At 56.7% G+C, this 19,046-nt stretch overlaps 1 protein-coding gene across 2 annotated transcripts in view; it reads right to left on the bottom strand.

Annotated features, from left to right (window-relative positions):
• The window catches only part of SHANK2 (SH3 and multiple ankyrin repeat domains 2), a 456,320-nt gene that overhangs the window by 182,273 nt on the left and 255,001 nt on the right, over nucleotides 1-19,046 (bottom strand). For both annotated transcript variants that reach the window (XM_065881611.1, XM_065881612.1), the window contains one exon: nucleotides 1,961-2,036. In XM_065881611.1, coding sequence (XP_065737683.1) covers nucleotides 1,961-2,036 — 76 coding nt within the window. The remainder of the gene's footprint in view (nucleotides 1-1,960; nucleotides 2,037-19,046) is intronic.

The raw sequence follows: 19,046 nt of genomic DNA on the forward strand, positions 1-19,046 counted from the left end.
GCTCTGTCCTATCACTTAACAGCTATGACGGTTCCACATGTCCTCTGTCGGCCGACCTGCAGTGAGCATCCCTGGTGCGCTCTGGCCTGTTGCAGCCACAGGACATGTGGCCCAGACAGCCTGGCCCTGTGGTCTTCTCTTTTCCCAGCTCAGTCAGCCCTGCCCGTCTCCAGCACCGAGTGTGCGCGCGCACCCGCCCTCACACACACACACACCAAGGGTGGCCTGCTGGCTGCCCTCTGCTGACAACGGATCTCGTGGGGACATGGCTTTGCAAAAGCCACGGCCTGAGGGCAAGACACGGCCTGGACCCTTCCAGCACCCAGAGGCCCTCTCTCCCTCAAAGCCCCACTCCCAGCCTGGACAGCCCTCCAAGTCACCATGGCAACAGCTCTTGGGCTTCTCGGAGACTCAGGCACCCTCCCCGCTAGAACGGAAGCAAAGAGTGACAGCATGCTGACCGTGACCGTGGGCCCAGGGTCCACTTTCACAGACGGCCTCCAGCTAAGGCAAAAACGACTCATCTGACCCAGATAGACTCAGGAGCAGACGCCAGGGGTGGGTGTAACTCCCTGGAGGCCATCAGCCTCTGAGCGCTCTCTCGGGGCTGCGCTGGTGGCCAGGCCAACGATCACAACCTGGGCTTTTAAGGTAAAAAAGTGGACAATCTTAGCAAGACCTGGAGAGTCTGCAAAGCCCCCCGGAAGAGGGGACCGGCTACTCTGCTGGGAATGGCATTTCTGTTATAGCGCATCTTGTTTATACGAGAAAGGTGGCTGGGACGGGTCAACGTGAAATCCAGGTGACCAGCAGTTCCACTCCTAAGTATACACCCCAAAGAACTGGAAACAGGTGTTCAAAAAGATACCTGTACACAAATGTCCACAACAGCCAGAAGGAGCACCTCAAGCGTCCATCCACGGGTGAACGGAGACACAAAACGTGGTCCATCCATACAAAGGAATATTATTCAGCCTCAAAAAGGAAGGACACTGTGACACCTGCTCCAACAGGGATGAACTTTGAGGACACGATGCTCAGTGAAAGAAGCCAGACACGAAAGGACACATACTGTATGATTCCACTCGTACGAGGTCCCTAGAGGAGTCATATTCATGAAGACAGACAGTAGGATGGTGGGCGCCAGGGGTTGGGGGAGGGGAAGGGGAGTGAGTGTTTCATGGGGATGGAGTTTCAGTTTGGGAAGATGGAAAGGGTTCTGGAAATGGATGGTGTGATGGTTCCACAAGAATGTGAATGTACTTAATGCCACTGAGCTGTCCACTCAGAATGGTTAAGACAGCACACTGTACGTTATTTATATTTTACCACAGTAAAAAAATTAGAGAAAAAAAGGGACGAGCACTGATACACGCTACAGCATGGATGAACCTTGAGAATATTCTTCTAGGTAAGAAGCCATTCACGGAAGATTACATACTGTAGGATTCCATTTCTAGGAAGAGTCTAGAACAGGCAAATCCTTAGCGACAAAAAGCAGACTGGTGGCAGTAGGGGGCTGGACGAGGGGAAACCCAGAGGTATTCTCATATTCCGCCCCCCACCCCCCGGGGGGGGGGATGCCGATACGTTGGTGCTGCCTCAAGGCTCCTGTGGCCGCCAAGAACTGTCATCTTTACCATTTGTACTGCTTTCCCCCCAAACAACGCCAGGTTTTCCCCTCCTTGAAAGACAGCTCTCTCCCTTGGCCATCCCACAAGTGCGCTCCAGCCCGACCCCAAACTGCAGGCGGCACAGAGCCCACCTCTCGGGCGGGTCCTCTGGAAGACGGCGGTCTCCATCATCCCAGCCCACGTCCGGGCGGTGGGTGACGGGGACCCACAGGGGGAAGCAAGCCAAGGGGTTCCAAGTGCTCCATGCAAGGTGGTCCAGCGCCTTCAGGACACCTACGAGCATCTTTGACCGGAGGGGGCCTGGCAGAGAAAGAATCACGTCTTACCTGGAAGCATCAAAGCTGTCATAAGAGCCGACCGTGTAGTGCCGGAAGAGTTTCTTGCTGCGGTCTGCACGAGTTTCTGCAGAGGGAAGAGAGACATCGTTTAGAAAGTCACGGTCCCCGAATGTTGAAACCACGCGAGGCTGGCCGGGCCCCTCATTTATCTGACCTACGAAGCGTGAGACCCGCTCTCCTGCGGAAAGATCTGGGAGGAAGACGCGGCCTTGCTCTGTGGCCTAACTCTGCAAACTCTGGGGGACGCAGATGAACCTCAAGGCTGACTACTGGAGAGTCATGCGCTCCATTCCCAAATGGAGGCAAGTCCCAGGGTCCCTGGCTGGTGCAGGATGCTGTCTGCAAAGAAGACAGGGCTCTGCAGGCTCCGGCCACTCAGCACACAGAATCCGCGACAGTGGTACTCTAAGGGGATGCTGCCAAGCCGTCTGGCAACTCCGAGAACCTGCGGATGACTGCTTTGGGAGAAAGGAAATGTTTATTGTTATTCTTCCTGATTATTGTTGCTTTCTCCTAGAAACAAACAAAAAAACATGATTAAGTTCCTAATTAAGTCCCCTGCTTACTTCCCTTACTCAGCAAATTTCGACTTAAGTTTCAGGGGAAATTATATGAATGATGTAATTAGACTTAATCGATAGCTCAGAGTTGGAGGGAAAAAAACCCCACAAAAACACAAATGCAAGAAATACAGCAGCTTATGATCTACTGTTTAGGTATTTTCCCCCAAATAAAATCTCCTGGGCACTCTCTTTCCCTGGAAACAATACAGAGAAATTATGTGATCGGCTTCGGGAAAAACGGCTCAAACTCTCATTTAAACCCTGTGACCCTCTCTGCTGTCAGTCTCCTTGACACCGCCTTCCGAGGTGAACGTGACTTTACTCAAACCCAAATGCACGTTTTCGGCTGAAAAGTGAACACATGCAAGGGCTCTGAGAAGGGTCGCGCTGATACCTCTTGGCTCCTTTCGTGCCCAGAGGCAGCCTGTGTAGCAAAAACACACGCTCCCTCTCTACATGGTGTGGTGTTGCCTTGGGGGTGCTGGGAGGAGCAGCTGTCCAGCCCAGGACTACATTTCCCAGAACCCCTTGCAGCCAGGTGTGGCCACGTGACCAGCTCCCACCAATGGAATGCGCGTGTGCGCGTGCGTGCGTGCGTGCGTGCGTGTGTCCCTTCCAAGCTTGGCTTCTATGGAGGCCAGGGAGCTCTCCCTACCCTCTCTTGCTGCGTCTCCCAGCTCAAAGCTAGGACTCCCAGGCTGGACAGGATGATGGGATCATCAGGGATTCCTGGCAAAAGCCTGGGTCTCTGTGCATTAGCTCTTAAAAGAAGCAACAAACTTGTATTGCCTTGTGCTACACTCTAGGGATTTGCTTGTTACAGCAGCTAGTGATGTCTTAAAGGACCTGCAACCGGGTTCTCAGCGACTCGGCTCCCGCTGCCTCTCCGCCCCTTTCCCATCACGCCACCCGAGGCTCCAACAATACGAAGGTTACAATTCCCTGAACGGTGACGACATCTTCGTCACCGTCTCGGTCCCTGACACTCATTGAGTGCTGACTGGGTACCAGGCCCTGTTCCAAGTTCTGCTCCTATACTCTCTCATTTGTCTCTCACGGCCCCCAGGGAGAGGGTGCGTGTGTCACTCTGCAGGTCCTGCCAAGTCCAGCCAAGTGTGGCCCCTCTGCTTTTGCTCCATTTCACGCCACCCTTCCAATCCCTCTGCAGGACCTTGGTGTCCCCGTTGTGGAGTGAGGCTCTCGCCTACTGCTTGGCGTGTCTCTGCTGTGTCATCACTGTCTTTGAGACAGGCTGGGACCTGGGACCCCTCACCGGAGTGTTTGCCCCTGGACAAACGTCTCCTCAAGCAACAGATACAAAGAACCTCTACGGGACTAAAAATAAATCCGCGCTCCCAGTGCAAGGGGCACGGGTTCGATCCCTGATCGGGGAACTAAGATCCCACATGCTGTGCAGCCAAAAAAATAAAATTTAAATTTAAAAAATGTCACTGTGGCCAGGGGAGGGGTGGATGTTTAAAAAGATTAAATAAATAAATAAAATTAAAAAAAAAACAAAACCATAAACACTCACATGCACAGTTGGGGCAAATTACAAACAACAAGATGCAAAAAGACCCAAAAGCCCAACTGCCACTTCCGAGGTACAGGGAGGGAAAGCAGGGTACAACACATGAGCCCTGCACATGGCACCGCCAAGGGGGTGGGCAGACCACCTAAGCCCCTCCCCCGGCTCCGCCCACCGATCTGCCCCGCCCTCACCCCATTTAAGGAGCCAGCTCGCCCCCCGCCCCCACCGCTTGGGGTTTCTTGTTCTCTCTTCCTATGTTGCAGCATGAGTCCCAGTAAAGCTCTGTCTGAATTTCTCGTCCGGCCACATCAATTTCTATCGATTAAAGGGTCCAAGAACCTGGGTCAATAACACCTTCGTCCTCACTAACATTTCGTGAGTCCTTCCCCTGGGCCACAATTCGTGGCCATCTGGGCCAATCCACTCCCACTTGCTGGTCCCAGCAGCCCGGCGAGGGAAGTACGACGGTTGGACCCATTTTACAGACGGCGCCCGCGAGCACTGCCGATGCAAAGGCACATCCTGCTAAACAGTGGGGGCAAGGTGGGCCCCCCGCGGGCAGGTGGGCTCCAGGGCCCAGGCTCAGAACCAGCAGGCCGCACCAAGGGACCCTCGGAGAGGACCCGAGTCTCCGTGCTCTCTACGGGGCCCGAAGGTGGGGATTTGGCCTTATTTCTCGCTGTATCACCTCTGGTGTTTCACTCCTGGCAGACACCCAATGTCAGAGCTTGCCGAGCCAATCTCAACAGGCCGTTGCAAATCAGCAAACAGAAATACACCGCACCCCGGCAGAGTGGCCCGAGGGCGTTGGTCCAGCCGAGCTGCATGCACATCCCCTGTGTCTGGCAGTCAGACCCAACGTACCCAGGTGTTCCGTGTCCCTCTTCCCCTCCTCCCTGGCATCTTGCATTGCGTACATGTTCAAATCTAGTTACCATTTATCAAGTCCACCTGAAGGTCAGGCCCTGTGCCCCAAATGCAGGGATTAGAAGGCTGATCGGATGGGGTGGGGCCTCAGCTCTGTTCTCTGGGGCTCAGGATCCTGGGGGTGGGGTGAGGATAAAGCTAACAGATGCTGGCTTTCCACGGGCTGCGCTGAGGGCCCCAGCAGTCAGATCACTGTGCAGGGGGGGAGCACGTGGGCCAGACAGTGCCTCTGGCCAGGCCAGCCCTGTGACATCGCGTGGAGCCCACATAAGGGCTGGGCCCGGGAGGGTTAAGTGGGATTGGAACCTGTTTGTAGGGCTAAGCAGAGTAGCTCCTGAAGCCACTGAATCACCGTGGGGATGGGCTGTTAATTGTTATTATTATCTTAATTGCCTGTCGTTTATGCCCCACGTGGCAGCTCTGTGCTTGTTGCCCAGGGAACCGCTGGGCCCTGAGAGCTGGCTGGTGCAGGCCCTCGGCTGAAGTCAGAGGTTCCAGATCGAAGGAGCAGAGAGCGTAGTCAACATGTGTGTGTGTGTGTGTGTGTGTGTGTGTGTGTGTGTGGTGTGGTGTGTGTGTGTGTGTGGTGTGTGTACCTGTCCACATCTTTGCCAGAGGAAACAAATGTTTCAGGAAGGGACTCTTTCTAGGTCAGTTAGCCAGTGGCTCCCAGACTTCGGGATTTCACGGACCAAGAAAATGTTAAACGAAAGAGGGAAGGGTGGAGACAAACATGGGATTTAACACGTTATTAATCTGGCCTTAAAAACAATGGATTCCCTTCCACTACCATAATTGTTTTATAAGAGAAAGGGGAACTTTTGGAATCATATTATCTCTGTTTTGTGAAAAACTCTCTCACTGCACAGGCCTTCCCTGTCCTCTGGCTTCTGGACACAGTCAGACTCCTGCTCTGAGATATGGCCCCGAGGGACAGGAAAGGGGTCCTGAGGGACAGCGTCACCGCCACCATCATCGTCACCATGGCTACCATCATCACAGCATCATCCTCGTCACATCACCGTCATCTCTGCCATCGTCACCGTCGTCATCGTCCTAAGCATCACTGCAGCTTTGCTAAACGATCTCTTCTTTTTAGTAAATGAAAGTCCTTCACCTTACTTGGTCTCCCCACAGCAGCCAGGGCTAAGTGGATTTCTTGTAGCTGTTTTGCAGAAGTAGCAGAGTGCCACGATGAGGGATGTGGGCTCGCAGGCTAGACTGGCTTGAATTCAGAGCCCAGCTCTGCCGTTTACTGGCTGCAAGTCACCAGGCTCTTCATTTGTAAAGTGGGGATAATAATAGTTCCTACTCACAGGGAAGTGATGGAGGAGTAAATGAATTAATACAGGGAAAATGCTGGAACGGTGCTTGGCAAATGGAAAGTGCTATATTACCTGGTTATCGCTGTGCACAGAGGATTGGGACCTTCTACCTTCCAAGGTGGCCCTCGAGGTCACACAGCGCACCAGCGCACCCACACCAGGGTCAAGCCCTACCCGTGCCCCGAGTGCAGCAAGGGCTTGTTCCAACCGCATCGCCCACGGCTGCACGCACACCGGCGAGAAGCCCTACCACTGCCTCGACTGCGGCGAGAGCTTCAGCCACAGCTCGCACCTCGCCGCCCACCAGCGCACCCACTGCCGCGTCCGGCCCTGCTGCTGCCCCCTGTGCGGCAACAGCTTCAGCCGGCGCTCCAACCTGCACCGGCACGAGAAGATCCACGCGGCGGGGCCCAAGGCCCTGGCCCTGCTGATGCCGGGGGCGGCCGGGGCTCTGGCGGCGCCCCGGCCGGCCCCCACCTAGGAGGCTGAGAGAGAGGGGGATTGGTGGGGGGGCAGCCGCTGCGGGGGTGTGACCTGGGAGGTCCAGGAAGGGAGTTGGGGAGGTGCTGGCACGGGGGTGGGGCGCGGCAACGGGGGAGGAGCTCGGGGGAGGGGCAGGCACGCTCACTGCAAATTAAAGTGAGCGGACCCTCAACTCTGTGCCTCCCCAGCCTGGCTGACAGCAGCCAACAGCTATCGTGTTTCGAAACATCCATGCAGGGCCCCGTGTATTCTAAGTGCTTTATGGGCAAGAGCTCAATACCGTTACTATCCCTGGTTTACAGCTGAGGAAGGTGAGGCTCAGAGAGGCTGAGTGAGTTGCCTGAGGTCACCGAGCCAGCAGGTGGCAGGGATACCGCACAGCACAGCCTCCTGGGTCAGCATCCACTTGGGGCCCTGGGAGGAGGCATCTCCACCAGCAACCTGCCCATGGCCCACGGAGGGCCAGCTGGCCTTTTTCTGAGAGGTGCTGAGGTCTGGATGCTGAGGAAGGAGATCTCGGCTTTCTCATGGGCCGTGAGGTGGGAGGACGTGGGGTGTGGGCAACCAGTGGCCATCACACCACATCATGGGGAAAACTAGCCAATGAATGCAGCCTGCACACAGCGGGAGGCTGGGGGACAGAGGGACACAAGCGGCCCGATGCTGAGAATCCCTGGATCTTGGCTTGTGGTGGTCATGAGGGCTACTCATTCAATATTTCTGTCTTTCCTCCCTCTGGACATGTGGTTGGATGGATCCCTGCGATTCATTTCGGCCAATGCGTTTTCGGAAGAACTCGTTTACTTCACTTCCTGGGTGGATGGAACATTTAATTCCCAATCCAAGATTCCGTCCCCCCCCCCACCCCCGCCCTGCCTCCCCTCGCCCCCCTACTGTTTCTTTGTCCATGGGCATGGCAACCAAAACGTTTGAGACAGTGGTTATTCTATCAGTCAGGGTCCCTAGGTGTGCCCCCTGGGACACATGACAAGCAGGTGATGTGAGTGGGAAATAAACCTTGGTGGTTTTAGGCCACTGAGATCAGGGGCCTGTTTGTTACTGCAGCCTTCCCTGGCCTGAGCTGACCGACGCAGACCACGCATGGCCTTCTCTGTCATGCGAGCCAGTACATTCCATGTTTTGCTCAAGTGTGGCAGAGCTGGCTTTCTGGCAACCAAAAGCAGAAAGGAAGCCCAGACAACATCAAGGCAGAGGCTGAGTCTGGCCCCTTGTCTGTGAGGATCTCACACCTTCTAGGAGAAAATGGAAAACCACACAACGGACGACAGGAACGCATCCCATCGGACGTGGAGAGAGCACGGCACAGAGCACAGGCCTCTATATGTCTCAGAGGAGGCCTCTGGTTACGACAGAGGAGACAGAGAAACCAGCCAACCAAGAGGGAACTGTTCACTCGTTTGTTTCCTAAGCCACGTAGAAACTTCTCAAAGGCAGGAACCTAGTAGTTCACAGACAGGCCCACCTCCTGGGCCAGGTTCCAGGCTTAGTGCTTCATACAGCAGGTGCTCAGAAATGTCTGTAGTCCGCTCAGCTTGGAGGCCAGCAGCCACTACCGCTGGATGACCTGAATCGTCTCCTGAACCTCTATGCAGGATGAACGTCAAGAAATGTAATCAGGTGATGCTACTTTTCTCCTTAACGTTTTCCGACAGCCTCCCGATGGAATTCGAGTCCCCTCCTCCAGCCCTCCGATGACACAGGCCCGACGCTACGCAGCCCTGCCTTTGAACCCTCCACTCCCATTGCTCCCCGCCCCCACCGCAGTCACTCCACTCCCGCCCTATTAGTCTCCTTTCTGTTGCTTGAACATGACAAACTCGTTTGCACCTCAGGGCCTTTGCACTTGCTAGGCTCTCTCTGGGACATCCCTTCCCCAGCTCAAAGTTCACTGCACCGCTGGGTCCCCAGCTCCTACAACACAGCCTGGCACACAGTAGGTGATCAATACTGTGGAGTAACCGAACAACGGGATAAAACCCACACGCTCTTGGACCCTTTGTTCTTATCCAGCGTGGGCACTGTCACCTCCTTGGGTCTGACTGTGAAGAATTAAGGACATGGCCCAGAGGCTGAGTTTAGTTTCGACTGCCAAGGGAATGGAAGTAGCCCTTCTACAAACTGAGAAACTGGATTTCTAGTCCTGACCTTGGTGGTGATGGCGTGGGACCTCACTCTGCCACTCTGAGCTCTCATTTACTCAACTATCAAACCAGATGTTCGTACGCTCTGCCTTCTCAACACGACATCCCCTCCGCCGCCAGTGCGACTAGGGACGTAACCCCATTTCCCAGGAGAGAACCACGCAGTGAGTAAGCTGATGTGCCCTGAAAGTTTTTCTTGGAATATGGCCTAGAAAAATCTACATTGAAAGGGGGAAAAAAAAAACACCCTGGAAATTCCATTCCATATACCTCTTGTGACTCGTGAAAAGGAGTGACAGATCGCATGAAAAAAATAGCCCTTTACGCCGAGCGGCTGGGAAGAGGATCCCGTCTAGCTCGCAAGGAAGCCAGGATGGGGCATCCGGGGAGATACTGATGGCCTCTGAGCCTCGAGCGTGACTGTTTATGAAGAGGAATCTTCTCCAAGAAATCTATTAAGACTCCGAAAGGCCAAAAAAGAATTCAAAGGATGGCGTGGGGAGGAGGTGGGCTGTCGGGTCAAGAGACGGGCGTGGGGAGAGGCCAGAACACCAGAGCAGGGCTAAGGCTGCGTGGGCACGCCAGCCCCGATCCCCACCCAGGTCCCACGTGGGACGGTTCCCTTGCTCGTGAGATGCCACAGACAGGAGAGGCAGGAAGGAAGCCTGCGTCTAGACAAGGAAACGTGAGCTTAAGTCCTCACTAGCTGCAGGGCCTGGGCAGGAAACAAGCTCTCCGAATCTCAGTTTTCTCACCTGTACATGGGGCTAGCAGCCGTATTGACCTCGGCCTTGTGGTGAAGTTATAACACCGTCACGCGTCTAAGTCCCTTCCCAGGTGGGCTGTCGGCCACAGTTGTCCTCCAGGAAGACGTCTTGGTTTTCCCTCTCTGAATGTATCCTTCTGCCCCCGGGACAGAGCAGGACCCCAACCATACCTGTACACAGAACCTCACGCCCTGGTCAGAGCTGCCCGGCCCGGCCCAGCAGAGCCCCTCCTGGGGACCTGGAATAGAAGTGGCCAGTCTCTGCTCCCCGTGTGAACAGAGGACACCTCCATTCATGCAGAGAGGCTGTCACTGTGGGAACACTCTGTGGGGTGGGGGAGAAGCGAAGGACGGAGACTGAGGCGAGGGGCTCGGGGCGGTGATTACGCACGTGTGGCCCTAGAGAGATGGCTGAGCTGGCCTGGCTCCTGACGAGCTCCCCCTGCATCCTACTTCCAGGCCCTGCTTCCAGGACCGGGGGAGGCTGGACCCCACGTTCCACTCTCGGGGGCCAGGAAAGGCCGCTGCATCCCTGCGGTGGAGGACCTTTCTTCCTCTGACCGAGCTCACGTGGGTTTTAGGTTTCTTGAACCGCAAGAGCCCTCGTCTTTCGGCTACTCTGTCGCTCCGGGTAGGTCTCGTTACCCAAGCGGATGGTGGCGGCACCTCTGGATCTCAGCCCGGAGCCTGGCTAGGGGCCCGTCCACCACGGCGGTGCTGCCGGCCAGGGCAGCCCTGGACACCTGTGTCCAGGTCCTACGTGCTGGTACTGACTGGGACAACACCTGGCCTGCACAGTTCCAAACACCCCCGGAGGCAGCGTGCCCTCAGTGAGGGCCGCCGACCTGGCCACAGGCCAACATCCTTGGGTTCACGCGACCAGACGGAGGGCACTAGGGACGCAGGGCGTCCAGACATCTCCCCTCTCTGCGATAAAGACCCTGAATCGGCCGCAGACGGGAGACAGCGTGTAAAGATGATAAAACACTCCTGCGTCGCACTGCCTGGTTCATCCCCGACAGCTCAGCGTGCTGGGGGGCGGGGTCCTCCTTCAGGGCCTCCAGCTAAAGCCCAGCCAGGTGTCACCCGACTCTGGGCCCATCAGACCCTGAGCACAGAATCCAGGTGCGCCCGCCTGCACTGCTGACCCTCAGACCTCTGAGCTGATTCGGGGCTGGGGTCCAGAGCTGCGTAGCTGAGGTTACCCACCGTGCAGTACCGCAACGCAGAGAGCTGCGGCCTCGGCTTCCTTCAGAGTCCTGCCTGGGGGTTTCTCTGGAGCTGAGCCTCCAACCCACCAAAAGCAGAGACAGAAGAAGACAGAGGGGGAGACAGTGTGTCAGAGATACAGGCAGAGAGAGGCAGAGAGACACCCACAGAGACAGAGGATACACAGAGATGGAGACACAGAGACACACTGAGAGACAAAGAAAGAGACGGAGAAAGAGAGAGACAAAGACACACACACACAGAGATGGAGATACAAAGAGAGTCAGAGAGAGAAGGGAAAGTGGTCCCTGGGCTCCGCAACCCCACCACCAGCTCCCCTCTGCTCCAGCCCCTCCCGTGGACTCCACTCCCTTCGGGCTGTTATTCTCGGCCCCTCACCCTGAAGAGGCAGAAAGGGCAGGGTGGACCCCTGAGCAGGCGGGGTCCCACTCCCTCATCACGGCAGCGCCTGGCCGAGCTGGACGGGCCGGGCCAGCCTGCGAGGTGGCACTTCCTGCCCGGACACAGGGCGCAGGGCCACCCGACTCCCACCCCCGGCTTCTCATCCACACGCCTCCCTCCCATGCCGGCTCCTGTGATCTCCAGCGGGTTTTAAATCAGACACTGTTCGGGCCGCGCCCCGGCTGGAGAGCCAAATGCAGGCTCCAGACCACAAGGAAGAAAGAAATCACTGATGGGGATGGAGACAGAAATAACTCTTCTTTTTTAAAACCAAAGACGCCGATGGGCTCCATGCAAAGCGGAGAACCACAGACAGGAGCGTGGGGAGAAGCCACAGTGGGCACAGGCAGGCTGGCGGGACGCGGGTGTGGGGGGCTGGTGGTGTCTCCAAGCTCACCATCACCTCCCGCCCGGGGCCAGACCCCAGGACGCAGAAAAGGGGGCAAACCGCGTGAAGGGCTGGCTGGAGCCTGGGCAGGGCAGGGGCAGAGGGCAGGGGGCACGGAGCTCGCAGCCTGCACAGCCCAGCTCCACCCCTGCGGGTCAGGGCGCTGTGCTGACAGGTGCCCATCCCACCGCTGGGCACGGAGATCAGGGCCTCACCTCTGAGGGACACCGGCCGAGGGGCGCGACTTTGATCTGAAGCCACTTCTCATGCCCACACCACGGCAGCTTGGGTCCTTCGTGCAATCACCACGTCAGCTGCGGGTCACTGATCCAGCACCTTCTGGGCGCTGGCCCTTGGGCTCGAGGGCGAGGGGAGGGAAAACAGGGACCCTGCTCTTCAGAGATAGCCAGACTTCACTCCATACCCCTTAAGGACAGAGGATTAGCTCCCCGTGGCTGCTGTCACGAGTGACCCCGAACCTACTGGCCCAGAACAACAGAAGTCCATTACCCTATAGCTCCGTAGGTCAGCATCCAGCGGGCGTCTCTCTGGGCTAAGATCAAGGTGAGGGCGGGGCTCGTGGCTGCAGGAGGCTCCCAGGATGAACCTGTTCCCTTGCCTTTTCCGGCTTCTAGAGGCGCCCCCAGTCCTTGGCTCGCGGCCCCTCCCTCCACCTCCCAAGCCAGCACCGGCAGGTCGAGTCCTCAAACCCCCACCACTCTGATTCTGAAGTCTGTGCCTCCCTCTTCCACTTTAAGGACGCTTGGGATTACAGGGGGCTTCAGGGATAACCCAGGATCAGATCGTCTCTTCATCTTTTTTTTTGTTTGTTTTCGTTTTTTTTTTTTGCGGTACGCGGGCCTCTCACTGTTGTGGCCTCTCCCGTTGCGGAGCACAGGCTCCGGACGCGCAGGCTCAGCTGCCATGGCTCACGGGCCCAGCCGCTCCGCGGCATGTGGGATCTTCCCGGACCGGGGCACGAACCCGCGTCCCCTGCATCGGCAGGCGGACTCTCAAGCACTGCGCCACCAGGGAAGCCCCATGTCTTCATCTTGAAGTCAGTCGGCTAGCAACCTTCATTCCGTCTGTGACCTTACTTGCCCTTTGGCCAAAAACTGTCCAAGTGAAAGAAAAGTACTTCTCTAGGAAGTGTATTTCCCTGTTTAAAGGAGCTCAGTTCAGTTTCTGACTCTGCAGAACCATGGTGAGGCCCAGGGGACTGCTGTTTCCTCTGACCCTCGTCCTCTCCTCTGTGCAAAGGTGGATAAATGGTTCGCTCCGTGCCTGTGGCCGCTACACAATGATTCCTCCTTCAGAGAATGGAACCAGGCTCCGTACAAACGACGGCCCTTCCCCTAGGGGCCTGCAGCCCCACCTGCCCCGGGACCTCACTCTCCTCCCCCGAAGCATCTCGGTTTCAGTAGTAGAAGCCGCCTCTACGGTGGGCTGTGGCACCAACATGCAACTGAGTCATTGGTTCTACTTATTCCCAGCTCCCTGGAGTATCGCTCTGTGCCCCCCAGCGTGTGTGCACACGTGTGCCGTGTGTCATCGGGAGAACCGGCCCTGTGCTGACACAGTTGGGTAAGGCCCCGGCGGCAGGGGCCGCCGTAAGTTTTCAAAAATAACCATGTGTCTTGAATTCCCTTAGAGTGGGCATGGGGGTGTGGGCACGGGGAGCGCCAGCCGTTCCCAGCACTGTAGGGTCCCAAAACACACCGGCACCACATGAGAGCCAAACCTACGGGCTCCAGAAACCAAAGGCAAAGGAAGGTGCGGGGATGCAGCTGATTTTCCTTCCCAGGATACACGGAAAGCACTTCAGAGAACTGGGCACTCCGGGCACGCTTGGTTTTTCCCTTAGTCATCCCAGCCAGTTGACCGCTGTGTCGTAAGAGGACAGAAAACACCTGGAGAATTAACAGCAGTCGCGTCGCTGAGCGAAGGCTGCTCGTGTAGCTGTAACTTCAGGAAGTGGTCTTCCGGCCCCACAGCAGGCGCAGCTGTGAAGCCCTCGCAGAGCCTAGAGGCAGTGGGGCTCGGGCACCCACCAGCCGAGGCCCACCAGCACCAGCTTCATCCATTCAGCCTCGGCAAGATAAGCCCGTGCGCCAGGTAGCCGAGGGTGCCCGCGGCCAAGGGCCGTGGCCGTGGCGCAGCCGGGATGCTTGGTAAATGCTCAGGAGGCAGGAGGACCCAAAGGGAGGGAGAGGCCAGCCTCCCAGAGCAGGGCTCGAGGACGAGGACTGGGGCCAGGGGGAGAGGACCCCAGGTGCATCACTGCCGCCATCACCATCCTGATCTGTGGACGCCCATCGCCCGCCATCACCATCACAGGTGACACCCAGTGGCCACGCACCGTTCTAAGTGCAAAACACGTGAGCTCCTTGCAACGCTCCAGTAGCCCTACGCCCTCAGCAGCGGCGCCCTGCGCTGTGTCGGCGAGGCGGGGCAGCAGCTGGGACCCCAGCCCGGGTGGCCCAGGCCTGCAGCTGGTTGCCCTAACCACTGCCCTGCACTGCCCAGCACACCTGGGAGCAGAGCCCGCTCTGCCCTGTGCCGAGGTGGCCTTCCTTCCGACCAGCACCCTCTGCCAGCCACTCAACACCTATTTCTAAGCACTGTCTCCTTTCCCTCCATGGGGACTGGGGTGCCAAGAACCCACTTCCCCAGCCATCTTCCAGGAGCAGCCGCGTGACCAGGTCTTGGCCAGTGAGATGGGAGCAGGTGTCTGCTGGGAGGAGCTTTCCTTCCCAAACCAGGCCTCCCCAGGGCACGGCTCCCTTTCCCACGTGGATTGTGGAAGCCAAGCCGGCTGAGGACTGAGGCAGGAGGAAAGAGCTGGGTCTGGCCCCGCCTTCCTGTTGGGTGGGACAGGGAAAGCCCTGTGTTTAGGTAGCAGCTCCTGAGGGTTCTGTTTCTGGAAGCCAGCCCAGCACCATCCCGACTGCAAAGACACACCTTCTCTGGTTTAGTCGCCAACAGCCCCATGAGACAGGCAGGGGAGGAAACCAAGCACAGAGAGGTTAAGTGACCACCCCAAGTCACACAGCTCACGAGTGACGGACTGGTTTTCAGGCTGCTCTCTTAACGCCTCTGCTGTCACCACCTGGCAGCTCCACGAGGCATGTCTGTTCTCCCAGGAGAAGACCAGACACCATGGGACAACTTGCAAGGTGCTCAGCTCGTGAGTGGAGGGCTGGGATCCTAACCCGGCTCAAGGGGACGCCATGCACTTGACTGCATCCTCCCCTTCACATCTTGTAAGAAAATTTTTTTTTTCCGATTTCCTTTTTTGATGTGGACCATTTTAAAAGTCTTTATTGAATTTGTTACAGTATTGTTTCTGTTTTATGTTTTGGTGTTTTGGCCCCAAGGCATGTGGGATCCTAGCTCCCCGACCAGGGATCGAACCCACATCCTCTGCATTAGAAGGTGAAGTCTTAACCACTGGACCACCAGGGAAGTCTCCCCTTTGAATCTTTAAAGGACAAACCTTCGAGATGAGTAGTTCCCTGCAGAAGATGACTTACGAGGCTGCCCTTGAAAATCACTAGGGAATGTAGGAGACCTGGACCCCAGGCTTTCAGATTCAGGACCCCCATCTGAGAATGAGTGGGACTTGTCCAAGGCCGTGGTGCGGGGATGCACCTCCCGACACCAAGATCCCCATTCACTCATCGGACGTCTCCTGCCCGGGCAGCCGGCGCTGTGACCGGGGGTCTGAAGCTCTGCTTTGCCCACCTCTCTCCCCGTCTCGCCAACCTTGGGCCAAGCGAGGCTGGGGCACCACTGGAGGGAAGCTGACTCAGCTGGGTTCCTGGCCACGTTTCCCCGATCTCCACCCTCCCAAACTGGCTGGACAAATGAAAGAAGCTGCTGGCTGTCAATGAGTTGCTTTCTACTCTAGTAATTAGAATTAAAAAAAAAAAAAAAAAAATCAGCCCAGGAGGCTCAGTGGAAGCATTTATACCAATACATGGAGCCAGACAGGCAGTTTAAATGGAAATTACAGTAAATGGAGGCGCCTGATTGCATGTTGTTGCTAAGCTTGGCCGGAGTGTCCAAGCCAAGGAGGCCCTGCTTCTCCTTCTCCATCACAGGGAATGCGCAGGGGCCGGGGGAAGCTGACCTGCCCTGGCCCGGCAGCCCCGGGCTGGCGCGACTGTGCTGAGGGGCAGGGTGTTTGAAAACATGCCAGGACCTGGAAAAGACTTTTCTGGCACTGAATCCAGCAGCCAGGCCCCGGGGGAGCAGCAGCGCTCCTCCCTCTGTCCTGCCAGGATACCTGGACTGACCCTCCTTTTGCTTCCCCAGCCCACTGCCTCCGCCCAACGCCCGCCCCTCCAACATCAAGACCTCCCCCACAAAATCATCACCTCTTAGGTCCCACTTGACTGCAGCCTTTCCCTGCCAACTGCAGCGCCTGGCACAGAACCGAGGTGCAGGGGACCCCCCGCTGTGGAGCCCCTCTCTCCAACCTTACAACACCCGAGGCAGGGTTAGGCACCTCCCACCGCCGGGGCCCAGAAAGGTGAAGTGAGATGCCCAAGGGCACACAAGTGTGAACAGTAGAGCTGGATTTAAACCCAGGAACCGACTGGGGGTGGAAGGATTCTTTTTAGTCCCTTAAAATCTTTTTTAGGGGCACTGGCAGCTGAGGCTTAGGAAATAGGACACAGAGCAAAAGGGACCTGTTGAGTGCAAGGAAACCGCCCTGTTTGTGTGGGAAGGCAGCTGAGTCTTCCCAGCTCGGCGTCGAGGCGGGCACATCTTGGGCTAAGCATGGTTCAGGACCAAGGGAGTAACTGTATTTATCCCTAGAAGGAGCAGGGTGGGTTGGGGGGAGGGTTAAGTGGATCCCCATGGCGCTAAAGGATGGCACAAAGACCCGCCCTGGCAGTGACCTTACAAGTGGTGCCAGCCTCTAAGGTACTTATACCCCGTAACCCACCAAGCTGCCCCCCAGAGATGCTACATGTCCCTGACAGACACAGGTGGGTCGGGACCAGCAGAGGGGACTGGGATGAGGGGGATCGCCGGAGCCTCGACCATCCGTGGCTCAACCTCTCTTTGCGCACCTCAGAATGACACCTGGGAGGGGGCTCCTTCAAGGAGATGCGTCTTAACCGACCAGGTCGCCAAGCTCCCCGGCCGGAGCCCTTGCAAGCCAGCCGTGTCCTCTGTCCTCCACTTCTGGGAGTGAGAGGGAACAGTTGGTAACAACCAACTGTAGAAAGTGAAGAAGGAGATGCAATCTGAAAATACAGATGGTGTTTTCTTGTCTCAACGGCTACAACGGTGGATGAGCACCCAGTCCACTTGATTAAAAAAAAACCCAAACCAAAACCACAGTAGCCATGCCTTCTTTGAAGGGGGGCTGGCTGGACAGGCGGGGAGGCACACTGCCCTGCTCCAGTCTGAGGGGAGGTGCCATACAGTTTGTCAGGGAGAACACACAGGAATCCTGGACAGATCTATGCATTGAAGTCACAGCGACACACAATGCAGTCGTCCGCCCTTGGAGTTTAGTAACAGCGCTTACTAGGAATAGATGCTCCAGTTGGTCTTAACCCCGCCTGGGTGCTCGAAAGGACTCCTGAGAATACGGGAAGGGCCCGGGGAGAGGCCGGAGTCTGCCCGGGTGATCTGACGGCTACCTTGACCTTCCCTTCTATCTCGGGAGCAGTGGAAAGCCGTTATGGAAACAATAGCCTTCCCTGGTGAAGCACAGCCACCAGGAATACAGTAATGTTCAAACACACCCTGTGCAAAGCCATCGCCTACACAGCCAGCCACCCTGTCGCACCCAGCACCGGCAGGACCGGCAGACCTGCTGCGCCACCATCCCCGGAGGGTCAAGAACAAAGACTCAGCACATCCACCCGGGGCAGGTCCCGGAGACGGCATCGTACCTCCAAAATGAACTTTCTTCTTGAACCGGGAATTCTCAGCCATCATCTCTAACCTGGGCGTGACCATCTCACTCAGGCTGGTCCCACTGCTTGTCCGGGTCCATGCGGAGCCCGCGTCCACGAGGCCGGCCTCATCTGCTATTGTCCATTAATCCAAGAGGAAAAAAGTTGCAGTCCTCTGGGGTCAGAATCGCGGAACAAAAGGGGGGAAAAAATCAGAGGAAGAAGAAAGACGGCTCCGAGTGTTTAATCCACGGGGAGGTTCACAAATTTGACTTTTGGAGACCACACGCTGGGATCGGCTGAAAATTCGGTTCTTTGACACAAGTTGTAAGCTCCAGGTCGGAGCCGCATCCTTTCACTTCCCACTGTACTGGGGATGGTTTTTTTTTTTTTTTTCTAGTGCCGGTTTCCATGGCAATGCATCAGTCACTAGTCTAAATAAGTACGGGTGAAGGACGCCTGGAAAACCAGTGCAATTACGCATGCCATTAGCGGGGAGAGGAAAATGATTCAACCCGGCGATGAGCACGGGCCCGAGGTAACACTTAGAGGGGGCTGTCACCGTTGTCCAGAGTAATTTTCTTCTCATTTTGTGACACAGGGTTTTCTTCAGTCGCGGCGGTTTCTGAGCCCGGCGTTCTGCAGGGTAGACGGCCGGGCGGCGCAGTCCATTTTCACCGCGCCACCAGCTGAGCCAAGGCCAAAGGGAGGGACAGCATCTCCGTGAAGTTGGTCTTGGCTGACGCTGTCCGTTATGCCTTCCTTTGGTCCACGCATCCCTAGTGCGGGGAGGTGGGAATGGGCCGTGGTGCGGTTTGGAGGGACCTGGGGGGAAATTCAGAGACACTCTGTACATTCAGTGTGAAGGCTGGTGGTGAGCGGTCTGCAGGGTGGGAGGCAGGGGCGGGCGGCCGAGCCTTGCTTCGGGGGGCGGGGACCAAGCCCGTCTCCTCGTCAGCGACATCCTCTCAATTCTAGGCTCGTGTTTGGGAAGCGTCAATGGGGTAGAGCCTGGGCTCTGGTTCCTTTTTCTCATTTGTCATCGATTTCTTTTCTTGAACAGCTGCCACGAGTTCACTGTGTGTCCTTGGACGCGACCCTCACCTGTCTGAGCGGCAGGACTTCTGTCGGTCCAAAGGGTTGGTGATTCTCAGTCAAGGTTCTCTGGACCCCGAAAGGCAGGCCATGTGGCCAGGCGACTGCCAGGATCCAGGTCCCGGCTCTGTCCCCACCGGCTGCCTGGCCTGGGTGCAGTCTCTTATGTGTCAGATGGGGATAATAATAAGTTCTCTGAAGTTGATTATCGATTAATTAAAACAGTTACTTATTAATTTGATAAT

This window comes from Phocoena phocoena, chromosome 8 (genome assembly GCF_963924675.1).
Source record: "Phocoena phocoena chromosome 8, mPhoPho1.1, whole genome shotgun sequence".
NCBI classification, from domain to species: domain Eukaryota; kingdom Metazoa; phylum Chordata; class Mammalia; order Artiodactyla; family Phocoenidae; genus Phocoena; species Phocoena phocoena.